This window comes from Bidens hawaiensis, unplaced genomic scaffold (genome assembly GCF_021521415.1).
Source record: "Bidens hawaiensis isolate Kalapana, Puna unplaced genomic scaffold, B.hawaiensis_p1.1 tig00064503_1, whole genome shotgun sequence".
NCBI classification, from domain to species: domain Eukaryota; kingdom Viridiplantae; phylum Streptophyta; class Magnoliopsida; order Asterales; family Asteraceae; genus Bidens; species Bidens hawaiensis.
Genome location: NW_027501503.1, coordinates 6,323 through 20,154, shown reverse-complemented (window position 1 = coordinate 20,154; position 13,832 = coordinate 6,323). Strand labels below are relative to the sequence as shown.

Below are 13,832 nucleotides of genomic sequence, written 5' to 3'. Positions count from 1 at the left end.
CAAAAACTAAACGAAAGTCAAACTTATTTAGTAACCATTCGGACACAAGACTCTTGCGCAGATCGGGAACATAAAGCACGTTGCTAAGAGTGAGCTCCTTCCCTGAAGTCCACTTCAAAATAACCTCACCTTCACCTTTGATATCTACTGTAGCCGAATTCCCCATGTAGAGTTTTTCATCTCCTACAACCTCCTTAAACTTGATAAAGAGAGTCTTGTCTGGGCACACATGACGAGTAGCTCCGGTGTCGATCCACCACCCTTTAGGGTGGTTTGACACTAAGTTTACCTCATCCATCATAGCAGTAAGATCAGTGATCATAGCTACAAGTTTCTCATCTTCATCAATCATGTTTGCCCTCTCTTTTTTGGGTTTGTTGCATCGATCAACACGGTGACCAAATTCTCCATAATTATAACACTTTCCCTTGAAAACTGAAAACTTTTTCTTCACACCACCCTTTCTAGGCCCAAGATCAAACTTACCCTTGCCTTTGCCATACGGTTTGTGGTTCTTGTTGCCTTTGTACCCCTTGACGATTGACCATGTTCAACCATGTTCGCCTTTGCAAAAACTTTCACTTGAGTTCCCTTTAATGCCACCCTATTGTCCTCCTCAATTCGAAGACGAACAACTAAGTCCTCAACGGTCATCTCTTTTCGCTTGTGCTTAAGATAATTTTTAAAATCTACCCAACTAGGAGGCAATTTTTCAATCATGGCAGCCACTTGGAATGTCTCGCTAAAAGTCATTCCTTCAGAAATCATATCGCCAATTAAGGTTTGCAAGTCTTGAACTTGACTCATAAGGGTTTTAGAATCAATCATCTTAAAGTCCAAAAACCGGGCCACCGCATATTTCTTTGTACCCGCATCTTCACATTTGTACTTACGTTCCAAAATTTCCCATAATTCTCTGGCATTTGGTATTTTGCAATACACATTGTACAATTCATCAACAAGGCCATTCAACACATAGTTGCGGCAAAGATACTCGGAGTGCTTCCAAGCATCAAGAGCACTCACGGCTTGAATGTCCGCATCCTCCTCTAGTTGAGGGGGAGACTCGGTCAAAAACCTCACAAGGTTCAAAGTGGTTAGGTAAAACATCATATTTGGTTGCCAACTTTTGAAGTTCACACTAGAAAATTTTTCTGGTTTTTCAGCATGGTTAGCAACAGTTTGGGCTACGTGGGTACCAATCAATGGTCCCATGGTGGAAGAAGTTGATCCAATAGTGGTGGATCCCATAGACACGGTAGTGGAGGATGCAATAGTACTCGTCATTTCTAAAACAAGACATAACGATTAGGTTTACCGAAAGCCAAAGTAATGCAAAAAAGGTTTAAAAAAAACATATAACAAACTAATACAAAAGTTTTATTATAAATAATACTTCCTTACAAATATAATATTTTAACACTATTTTTATAAACCCATTCAAAACAGTGACCCAAAAAAAAATTCAAACAGTTTATAATATATCTTGTTCTACTGAAACCCAAGAGATATACAAACAAAAATATAATAATAATTTCTAAACTGTTGTTAGGAATTAGAACCAAAAAAGAGAAAAGCACATAATACACTTTTGAAGTTGGCATACAGTGACCGAAGCAAACAAAAAAAAACTATATCTTTTTCTAAAACAGTGAACGGTTGGGATTAAAAAAAAAATCTGTTTTAAAACTTAGTAAAAAACCGTTCATAAAATAAACTAAAAGTGAAAATTTTATTAATAATAATCCATATAGCATTACAAGAACAAGAACAAGAAAAGAAAATTACAATACAGAAACCAAATTACAAACATATTAGAAAGAAATAACAAAGCGAGAAACAAGGTGACTGAGGCACGCGTAAAACACGTTTCCCTTAAAACAGATTTTCGGATCACCCAGGTGAACCCGTCTGTTTCCCAGGGTACAACAGCCTAAGCAGATTGTACTGCCGGAATTAGCCTAGCACCTGATATTATACCTGAAACAAGAGTGCGTAAAGCAGAAAAATTTAGAAATTCTTTTGGAGTTGTGTGTGGTGTATTGTTCATAAGGTTTTTTCTTATGTTTATCAAAAACACAAACCTCTATCTATATGGTTTCCAAAGCCATGTAAAGAGTATAGACTAATTCAATACATAATTGAATTTCTCATTCAATGTAATTGAATTGTAAACATTTAAATGGTTTTGTCATGTAGAAATCTTAAGAGTCTCTTCTAGATTATTCCTACACCATTTAAGTTTTACCATACAAACTTAAATATTGATCTTTCATTTATCTACACTTTATTATTAAATAACAATTAAATTAATGATAAATATAATTATATTTAATAATTTCCAACACTATTTTCATACCTTCATAGTGACCTATACCGTTTTAAATATTGCCATTTCATTAAAAATACTACCAGAATTCACGCCAAATTTGAAATTAAAATAATTTTAAATTAAAAATGATAAAACTAAATAGCTCATAAAATTAAAATACTTATTAAAACACGCAAACGTGCACTAATGATTTAGTTTTAGCTTTATGCTTTCTAAAATCAGCCAACCTAAGCAATCAAGCAAACAGGTCACTTTCTCAATAACCAACTAATATTTGCCGTATGGGTCCCACCACCTTAAACCACCACAACTATATAAACCACCATAATAATATTCATTTTCTGCACCCAAAAAAACTTGAGCCTTCATTGGGGCACATCTTCCCAAATAACCAAACCCCTTAGTGGTCCCCGGGCTAGGGTAGGCCCGGTATCATAACTAGCATCACCACCACCGTCGCTGTCAATGTCACATCAAAACCCGACTTCCCAGTCACCACGCTTGTCAAAGCCGCCACCATCGCTTCACAAACAGAATTCATTAACAAATGACTTTTATCGGGAAGAGACGTGGTTGAGACGAAAAGACAATCATCGTCGCCACCACCACCATAGACGAAGCAAGAGCCTGGTAACCGCCGAGGATATCAATGAGCTTAAAGGATGTGTTGACCTTGGTTTCCATTTCGCCTCGGAGCCAACCAAACTCTCGAGAACGTTACCAGCTCTCGATCTTTATTACGCCACGTCAGCACCTCAGACACCGAGTTCAAGTTCGAGTTCCAGTTCTTCTGCCGCCACCTCGAGTTATGGTGACTCGCCACCACAACCTTGTAGCCCTGCCATTGGCACCACCACCACAACCACCCTATTTAATTCAGGTTAGTTTTTATTTTTAATTTTGATAATTAATAATTAAAGGCTTGTGCTAAATGCGTATTTATTGAACGCACCATCTACTAAATCAGTCATGCAATCTCTCTATTTTATTAACGATGGGTATGTTTAGCATAACCCGTAAACAAATTAGATAAATTTTCATAGCCAAAACATAATTGCAGGAGAGAATCCAGAAATGGTGAAGAAAATATTGAAGCAATGGGCACAAGTGGTTGCTTGTGCAGCACGTCAACCTGCATGTCACCAAGCTGACCCAATGGATTGATCATAATTTACACTATTCATTTTTATTTGATATTCTTTATTCATTGAATGTATGGATTTTATTTTGTTTTAATCACTAATTGGTGTTAAAAAACTCATTTGTGTTTAATAAACTTAAAATGCAAGTTATTTTATTATTTATGGTTATCTTGTTATACAAATATTAAACATGTAGTTAATAATTAAATAAAATGCAATACACTCTTAAATAAAAGAAAATGAAGACTTCAATCTAATTTCTAGCTTAATTGTCAAAAAAGTGACAACTACCTCATGTAATATTACAGTAAATTTTTGGAAAGTTTTATAGAGTATAAGACATTATATGGGAGGTGATATTCAAATAAGGATTCCATTCGATTCAAATAATCTAAAATTTGAGTTCATTTGGCGAGCTCAATTCGATTCAAGTTCTGAATTATTTGAGTCTTATTCGAACAATGAACACCTCTAATGACTTACTTTAGTTATTTTAACCCCATGATGTAGAGAAAATTGAGCAAATAACTTATAAGTTATAAATTTAGAAGCATTTAACTCATCAGAAACTATTCATTTTTATTTGATATTCTTTATTCATTGAATGTATGGATTTTATTTTGTTTTAATCACTAATTGGTGTTAAAAAACTCATTTGTGTTTAATAAACTTAAAATGCAAGTTATTTTATTATTTATGGTTATCTTGTTATACAAATATTAAACATTTAGTTAATAATTAAATAAAATGCAATACACTCTTAAATAAAAGAAAATGAAGACTTCAATCTAATTTCTAGCTTAATTGTCAAAAAAGTGACAACTACCTCATGTAATATTACAGTAAATTTTTGAAAAAGTTTTATAGAGTATAAGACATTATATGGGAGCTGATATTCAAATAAGGATTCCATTCGATTCAAATAATCTAAAATTTGAGTTCATTTGGCGAGCTCAATTCGATTCAAGTTCTGAATTATTTGAGTCTTATTCGAACAATGAACACTTCTAATGACTTATTTTAGTTATTTTAACCCCATGATGTAGAGAAAATTGAGCAAATAACTTATAAGTTATAAATTTAGAAGCATTTAACTCATCAGAAACTATAAACCACCCATTTAAAGCCATAAACCTAAATTAGGTGTATTTAAACCTAAAATAAGTCTACCTAACAAATATGCCCACATCTAAGTAAGGGGATGCTTAGGATTGCTTATTTTCATTAACTTATAACTTATTTACTTTTTGAAAAGTAAAAAGGTGTTTGGGATTGCTTTTATTATGAGAGGAAAAGTTTTATAAGTTGCAATTTTATAACTTATTAACTTAATGAAAAGTTATTAGGAGGTAAAATAAGAAATCCCAAACACCCTAAGTAACCTAGAATCCCTCCATTACCAAAAAATCAAACAAGCGCTCCTTTCTTAGGGGTGTTTACCCTCAACCTGGTTATTGGTTTGATTTCACGGTTCATTTTCTTTTCTTAACTTTTGGTCGGTTGCTGTTGTTATTAAAGGAAGGAAGGATATTATTTCCTTCATTGTTTTGCTATTATTAAAGTACAGACTGGTCAAAGTGGCAAGACGCTATAGGCCATGGGATAGACATGCATGAATTGGGCGTGCAAGCGGTTAGGTGGAGTTCTGGACTTATTAGGAGTGCTCAGAGGTGAAGATTAACGGTTTTTGACCCAGTGCTTCCCACACGTACCGTTTTGCATGTATGTCTATTTTGCTTCAGGTTTTAAGAGGTTTCAAATCATGATGGCTAGTTTGGGTGTAACGGAGCGTGTCCGGCGAGTGGAGTGTGTCCGTAGTAAGCGGAATGTGTTCGTTGTAAGCGGAACGTGCCCGACATGCGGAGCGTGTCATAGTAAACGGAACGTGTCCGCGGCAAGCGGAATGTGTCCGCGGCAAGCGGAATGTGTCCATAGTAAACGGAACATAAACAACTTTTTATATCATGTATAAAAATGATACTTGTTGTTTAAAGGTGTCGTTATTATGAGGATGTCAATAAAATTCACAGCTCTAACACGGGAGCTGCAGTGCTGAAGGGCACTTCGCACGGTGTTGAAGCACGGGTCTTCTTGATATGAGGTGGTAACATCTAATTATTGCGAACTTTTGCCGAAGTTTCCATGGACAACACACTCAAAATTAAATTATTAAAAAATAATTGATATATTAACATAGTTCCTACTTGTTTACTAATAATCAAAATTAAATTATTAATAGTAATTGATATATTAACATAGTTCCTACTTGTTTACTAATAATCAGTGTAAAATTTATTTAAACTTAGATAAATATCAATAATATTTGAAATATTAATATTATCTTCATTGTCATATGACCATTCAAGTTCACTTAGTGATTATAAAAACTACAACTGGTTTTATAAGAGTTGTATTTTATTGTTTGGTCTATCATCATCAATTTTTTTTTTATAGAAACGGGTTATTATACAAAGTCTCCTTATCATACAAAAGGTATAAATGATTATTGATTTTTATTAAACAAAAATGTTGTGACAATAATTTTAAATACCCAACCTATACGTACAAATAATTACATAATCACGCAACATATGTAAAAATTACCGAACCTTGATTAATATACATGCACAAACATAATTGTACACTTATGTAAACAATCATGCAATTTATATGATAATTATGCAAGATATGCTTATAATTACACACGTACAAAAATAATTGAGTATCTTATATGATAATTACAAAAAGCGTGTTCAGTTGGGAGTAATAGCAGGACGGGTGACCTCCTGGGAAGTCTCTACATGGGCAACCAAAAATAAATCTGTGAGCTCTTCGTTGGCAAAGCGGACAATATTGGTGGTGCGAGGGGCCGGATGTTACAAGTGGTATCAAAGCCACTCATGTGCCGTTCGGGATGGGGCAAACCTCATCAGAGACGGTGTGTCCCGGGGGTGTTGCGAGGTACACCTTTGGCGAATCCCAAATCCTTGATTGGATGGTGTGACAAACCTCATCGAGGACGATGAGTCTAAAGGGGGGGGGGGGGGGGGTGTTTGTAACACCTTAGGCAAATCCCACATCGGCTGTGGACATGAGAGATCATTGGTTCATAAGTAAATGCCCCGTCTCTTAAATCACCAACGCGTTTTGGGCTTAATGGTAGTGGACGAGAGGAGAGCTCCATAGTTAAGCGTGCTCAGGTGGGAGTAGTAGCAGATGGGTGATCTCATGTGAAGTCTCCACCTTGGCAACCAAAAACAAATCCGTGAGTTCTTCTTGGGCAAAATGGACAATATTGGCGGTGCGAGGGCTCAAATGTTACAAGAGTGTTTTTTTCGGCGGCCGTTTTCTGTTGACTTTTTTCAGTGAATTTTTCGGCTATTTTTCCGGCGAAATTTATCGGAGATTGTTTTCTGGTGACTTTTCGACGACTTTTCCGGTGAAATCTTCCGGCGAAATTTCCATAGACTTTTCCGGCGAGGTGGTGGCGGTGGGTGACGGTTGTGGTGGCGGTGGGCGGTGGAGTGGTGGTGGTTGTAGGAGATGAGTGAAGATGTAAGTGAGTTTTTGAAATTAATTTAAGTGGGTTTTGAGATTAAAGTAAGTGAGTTTTGATATTAAAGTGTTAAGACTAAAATACTCTCCTTCCTAACTTTCTTAGGAAAATCAACCTTCTTATTTGAACCTAATCTATAGTTTGGATTTTCATTATTAATTAATTTAAACAACAATGCAATGGCACTAATTTTATATACGCAACCTATACATAGAAAAAAAATTTACATAGTCATACACAGTCAGGGCAATCTCTCACTTGTGACCTAGTGGTAGGAGACTTGGGTTCTTCAGTGGAGACTCAAGTTCGAATCCCACCTGTGTCATATTTGGGTGGATATTGGCAATGATGGATTTGAACTAGGCCTTATGCAAAGCTTGTCAGTTCGAATCCTAAGCCCACCCGGGTTTTCGTCCCACCGTGTGTTACGCTAGAGAGTTCTACTCTAGTGGTGGCACAACGACTGTCAAGTGGCAGTCGGCGGTATGGTTTCCCGGGGAAACGCCCAAGCCAAACTCTGAAGCCAGCGTGACCCCGGTTAAGACGACATAGTCTAGCCATAGTCGGGCATCGGGGCTCTCCAAATTTGGAGGGTATGGTAGACTAAATACAAGAAAGTCGGCGTCCTAAAAAAATAATAAATATAAAATACACAGTCAGGGCAAAATAGTAATTTCTCCACCTGAATCACCATCACAATCAAACTTAAAAACTAACCATGACCGAACCATAAGCCTAAAAAGTCTCTCTAGAAGCAGCATTCACATTCACAGACCAACAAGAAACCAAAAAGACAAAATCTTTGGAAACAAAATCATCATCAAATCAAATCAAGATGACTATCATTAGATTTCTTCTTCAAATTTTAATCCCTATTTTACCCTTCTTCAAATTGGGTCTCTCACAATTTCATCACCGATTCATCTTTCTTCATCATTTAATAAAGTCTTTGATCCCCACAATCTTTTTTATTATTTTTGTCATCTTTTCACCTTCGAGCGTCAAACCCTTTTGGGAATTTGAGATCTGGTGACTAAAAATATGAAATTGGATCGAACCCTTGTTCAAGATTACATGGACTTGCAACAGGTGATGATCTTATAATTTGATATTATTTAGGGTTCTTGTTGTTTTGATCTTATAATTTGATATTATTTAGGTTTCATCATGATCTTTCTGTTTGATTATTATATTACTAAGGGCTCTTTGATCTTTAAGCTGCTTTGATATGTTCAATCTTTTTTGAAAAATGTATTAAATGTCTCTGATCTTTAATCCCTATAACCTGTATGTGAGAATTGTTTCTTGGTAATTTTTTTTATTATCAAAATTTAAAGTAATTATGCACTTTGGCAAGTGAGTGATTGATAGCAAAAAGTGTTTCTTGAATGAGATAAAAGTCAACAACTGAATTTTTTAATTATTATTATTATTATTATTATTATTTTGGTAATTTGTTCAAAATCTTTCATAATCTCCACAAAGATGTTAGTTTGATGAATCTTTAGGCTGCTTATGAACCTATGATGCTTACGCCCTGGTTGCGGTGCACCCATATAATGTATATATGTGTGAACCCTCAGGTGGGCAAAAGTGTAACTGCATTAATTTTGATGTTATTTTACTGATCTCGTGAAAATAACGTTAAAAATGGCGGAAGGTTAATCAGGCATCATATGGTGGCGTTTATAGCCGAAAGACAAGGGTACACGCACCAATCAGCCGGTGTCCCGGTGGTTGAGTGTTATGTGCCTTATGTCTAAGGCTTGATGCAAAACTACTAAAGAGCTGGGGGTCTCACTGGAAAGCAGCCTCTCTATTCCTACGGGGTAGAGGTAAGGCTGTCTACATCTTACCCTACCCTCCTCAGACCCTACCATAGTTTTGCTATTGGTGGGATTTACTGAGTACGATGATGATGATGATTTAATGTTTCTGATGATCTGATCTTTAATCTCTATAACCTGTATGTGACAATTGTTTCTTGATAGTGATCAAAATTGAAAGCAATTATGCAATTTAACAAGTGAGTGATTGATAGATATTAGATAGTAAACAATGTTTTTTGAATGAGATAAAAATCAAGAGTTGAATGTTTAATATTTTTTTATGGTAATTTGTTCAATATCTTTTATAACTTCGATAAAGATGTTATTTGCAGACTTGCAGTTGAGTTTAATGTAACATAATTTATACTTTTGTTGCCATGTTGCAGGAAACAGAGGCTGCAAGAAACAATTTGATGGCCTTAAAGCAAAAGAAACTAACCTTGCAAGCTGAAGTTAGGTATGATATTAAATTACAGTTCATTACAAGCTTGTTCTGATCAAGCTTGTGCTAATCACTAATTATATTTAACCACCATGTGCATTAATTCGACTATTTGATGGTACTTAAATCCTGAACAATGTATTATATCTTCATTAGATCATGTAGAGGTGTTAAAATGTGCAATCAGGCAGATCGTGTAATTTGCCTGCAAACACTTTTTTGTCCCATTTTTTCAAGTTCTATAAACAAGTAATGTCTTAATGTGATTATGAACAATATAGTATTAAAAAGTCATCTATTTTCTTTGATAAAATTATTTTAGGGGATGTTTGGACGTGCTTTTTGTTGACAATTAACGTTGCAATGTACAGTGTTTGTGATTTTATAAGTAGTCTTTTGAGTGTGCTTCTACTATTTCTACTGTTTGAAGTTGTAATAATCAAATAATTAGATGTCTAAGTTGCTTGCCAAATTCTGATTTTTTTAAAATTAATACGTAAACAATGACATTTTCGTGAACAAAGTTCAAATTAGATCATTTTTGTGACATTGTGCGCATTTCACCCTATTCAATCTTTTTTATTATATCTTGCGGTTTTACTGTACTTATTTAGCCCATTTAAGATATAACAAGATCCAACTCATTTTTATGTAAACGGATCAGAGTTGCCATCCGTAAATCTGTCTTCTCATGTTTCGTTGTGTACATCCACAGGTTCTTGAGGCGCAGACGCAAATTGCTATTGGAAAACAAGTCATTGACCCTGCAAGGACAAGTTTTAACAAACCCACAACCGACCCAGTTCAGAAAAAGTAACAAAGAAAAGGTTCATATGCAAAAGATTAAAACTTTACCCAAATTACCCCCTATTGGGAAGAAAAAAGCTCCTAGATTTGACAAGATTCTTGAAGATTCTTTAAATGGTGTAAAACAACAATCGGTTCAAAGAGTGGTTGCTAACCAAAGGGTCAGGATCAATGGACCAAAGGAATATCAGTTTGTTGATTTGAGTAAAAAAGATGACATATTTGAAAGTCAACCTTTGGGTCAAACCCGAAAGCCTGTAGTCGACTTGAAGCGGATATCTGTAAGTTATCAAGACTTTGTTAAACTCTTGGACTTTTTTGATGGGAATATTCTTATTTCATTGTGAATGGGTGAAAAGGGGTTAAAAGTATTTAAAGCTAAAAGGAAACTTTAAATGAACCAAACTAGACATATTCATGTTTGCTTGTTTAACTTTAACCAAACAAACGATCGAACATGAACATTTAAACGAGCCCGGGGTTTTCTTGTTTGTGTTTGTACGTGAAGAAAATGAATGTGTTCATGTTTGTCGTTATTAGTGTAAACGAACGGCTCATGAACGTAAACGAACAAATATAACTGAACATAGATGAGAGAACATAACCGCGCAAAAACCAATTAAAAGCAAACATTAACATCAATCTGTTGTGCATGGAAAGTTATTAAAATAGACTAAATTGAAATAGGTGATATTTTAATTCTATAAAACTAGACGAATTTGTAATGGACCTAATAATTTGAATTAATTTATAAATGAGCGTAACGGAATAACTTAAAACAAACGTAAACTAACGAACTCAAGTGAACGGACGTTAAAGAGCGTTTGCGAACATAAATGAATGAACAAGACATGTGTTCATGCCCGTTCGTTTAACTAAATGAACAAACATTGTTCGTGTTCGTTCATTTAGTAAATAAACGAAGCTAAATGAACTTCCTGCCAAACTGTTCGTGAACAGTTCACTGAACGTTAGGTTCGTTAACAGGCCCAAGGAAACGGGTCAAATGGGTTTACAGTCTAAGTTCCTTTTATTAAAAAAAAGATTTTTATTGTAAATAATGTACTTTTTCCAATCATATGTAATAAAATAGTTTTGAAAAACGGGACAAAGAGTGCTTGCGGGTCAAACCGACCCGAACCCATTATGACCTGTACCATAAAGTGGCCATCTTGATCTGTTTCAGGATCTGTCCAAGTCATCATCTCAGAGTTAATTGGTTTTAATTATGTTTCTTTATTGCAGAGAGAAGAAGAAAAATTACAGCCATTTGATTCTCGAATGCAGGGTTTGACCAGAAATGGTGTTGACTCGCAGCATACTGATGCGCAGTTATCGGTGTTTAGAAATGGTGGGAAGAGGAAGGTTTCTTGGCAAGATCCTGTGGCTATAAGGGTATGAAGTTGATTATAGTGATCTTAACATTAGTTTTGTGGTTATAAATGGGAATTTTTTTAAAGTGTTTTACTTTTTAGATTTTTGGGTCTTAAAATGGTAGATAATGATCATATAATTTTTTTTTTTTGGTTTGATTTTGTGGCAGAGTTATGTGTTCTTGGTATTAAGGTTGTAAATGAAAGTTTTTATATTCTTACAATAATAGATTTATTTTGGTGTTTTGTGTGTAATGTGTGTTTTATCTTTTATTTATTCTCCTTGGTTATGATTTTGACCTATGAAGTTGATGAAAATTAAGGCTATGGTAATATATGGTTTCATAATCCTTTATAGTCTTCTATTTTATTTTTTAATTAATAAATCTACAAATTGAATAAATGTTGATTAAATCCTGTTATCCTTCACTCTAGATAGATCCGTTGTAATTTTTATTTTAGTTAGCTTTCTTTTGCTAGAGGTGCACAGACTGGGTTCTAGAGCCAAACCGGTTCGAGTTGCAAGCCACTTCAAGTTTGGTCAACGAAAGTCATAATTGGGTTCTAGGCGAACCAAGTCGGGTTTGACTGGGTTTACAACAATTTTAATGTATAGGGTTACAACTTGATTTCAATTCTATGAGTCGGGTCTGGTTTGTTTCAAACCGCTTCTTGCCAAACCACTTTCATTACCGTTTTAGTTACGGTTACAAAATTTTTTTATTTATTTTACCTCTGCTATGGAAATTGTAAAGAACTAATCAAATCTCCAATTTCTCTTATTTAAGCAAAAAAGTTCTCAACCAAAGTTTAAAAGGCTAATTTGTAAAATATGAAATAATGTAATGAGAGGCTAAGCTGAATAGTATTCGGGTTAGAGCGAATAATACGGGTACTTGATCCAAGACCTGACATATTAAGCGTATAATGTTTGGTTTGTCCTAATTCAGTGGTGAACTCGGGTTTACTAAGTCTGAATTTGGGTAAAAACCGAAATATAATGCATTTTAGCATAAAAGTTTCACATTTGATCCTGATAAGTCCGTGACCCATCCACCTATATCGATTCAGTCTTTCGTTTTAGTTTCCAAACGATTTAGATTCGGATCCCAGTTCATTTTCAACCTTATACACAACCTATAGATATATATCTGATTTTTTCTTATATAATACAAAGGTAATGCTCATGCTTATTTCAACCCGACACTATCCAAATAATTGTTTCTATAAAGCATATAACATTATCCTAACTTTCAACCCGACAATTTCCGTCGTAGGTTGGGGTGTTACAAACAACATTATAACACATGGTGCAACATATAAAACATATTAAAGAAGGGCAAAATAGACTCTCAAACATAAAATCTCACTGTGACACCCCGTCTTAAGCGGAAACGTCCGAGTGTGACGTACAGATTGCTCAAACACACGTGACACTATTAAATGACCATAATATCATTAATTCGTTTAAAGCAACATAAGTACACAAGTTTCAAGAAAACATAAATCATGTCCAAACAAAAGCAAATAATTGTAACAACTTCGTTTATTTTCTTAATCTTAGACTAGCGTCTTCCTTTGACAATCAACCTCTAATCACAATACCTGTAGCATGCACATAAAATAAACAGTCAACTACAAGTAGTTGGTGAGGTTCATCACAATTTGATATAATACATAAAAATAGTACAATTCTATGAACCGTGTAACGACGCAAATGAAGTCCTTTTCAATTGGCAACAACCAATGTACTCGGAATATCGCACAACGAATGCAAGGTCCTTTCTAGTTGGGGACAACCAACGTACTCGGATAATAGCACAACGCACCTAAACAAGTAAACACACAAGTCCATAATGCGAATTGTAGTTTTGTAAATAAGCAATAATCGTAACCGTTTAAGTAGGATATGCATACTACTCCCAAAATATAAAAATGTTTAAAAAAAGGGGGGTGTGAGAAACTCACCTTTGAAGTTGAAGTGAAAGACTAAGAATAAACCGAAAGCGTCAAAGAACCCAAAGCAAACGATCCGAACGAACTATAATAAGAATAAATACGAAACTTAACGACAAATCTAACGAGGTTATTTATTGTATAAATTTATTTAGGAGTTAGTTATTATTTTATATAATTTATTGCTAATTCTATAGTTTTTGATTATTTTATTAATATTTACATTTTAACGAAATTTTGGTTATTATTATTCGATTAACATCTTAACGGAATTCATTCTAAGCATGACTTTCAAAAGACTTGGAGAAACGACTACGAGGTAAATTTGTATTTTAACGGTTTCAACGAAATAATTTTAAAGAGTTAAACTTTATGTTTTATATTAACAATGATTT

The 13,832-nt window shown here is 34.6% G+C and overlaps 3 protein-coding genes across 3 annotated transcripts; 2 read left to right on the top strand and 1 right to left on the bottom strand.

The window, feature by feature from the left end:
• Window positions 1-450: 450 nt before the first annotated feature.
• On the bottom strand, window positions 451-1,287 carry LOC143604247 (uncharacterized). Its single transcript, XM_077080783.1, has one exon. The coding sequence runs from the start codon at window positions 1,285-1,287 to the stop codon at window positions 451-453; it is 837 nt and encodes a 278-aa protein (XP_076936898.1).
• Window positions 1,288-2,718: 1,431 nt separating this feature from the next.
• On the top strand, window positions 2,719-3,578 carry LOC143604246 (uncharacterized). The gene is made up of 2 exons (XM_077080782.1): window positions 2,719-3,212; window positions 3,393-3,578. Exons 1-2 carry the CDS (start codon window positions 2,798-2,800, stop codon window positions 3,494-3,496), a joined length of 519 nt encoding a protein of 172 aa, XP_076936897.1. The 5' UTR covers window positions 2,719-2,797; the 3' UTR covers window positions 3,497-3,578.
• Window positions 3,579-8,056: 4,478 nt separating this feature from the next.
• On the top strand, window positions 8,057-11,503 carry LOC143604245 (uncharacterized; the record flags this gene model as incomplete). Its single annotated transcript, XM_077080781.1, has 4 exons — window positions 8,057-8,119; window positions 9,246-9,316; window positions 10,017-10,389; window positions 11,354-11,503. Coding segments are annotated over exons 1-4 (642 nt in total), but the record flags the coding sequence as incomplete, so codon positions are not given.
• Window positions 11,504-13,832: the final 2,329 nt, after the last annotated feature.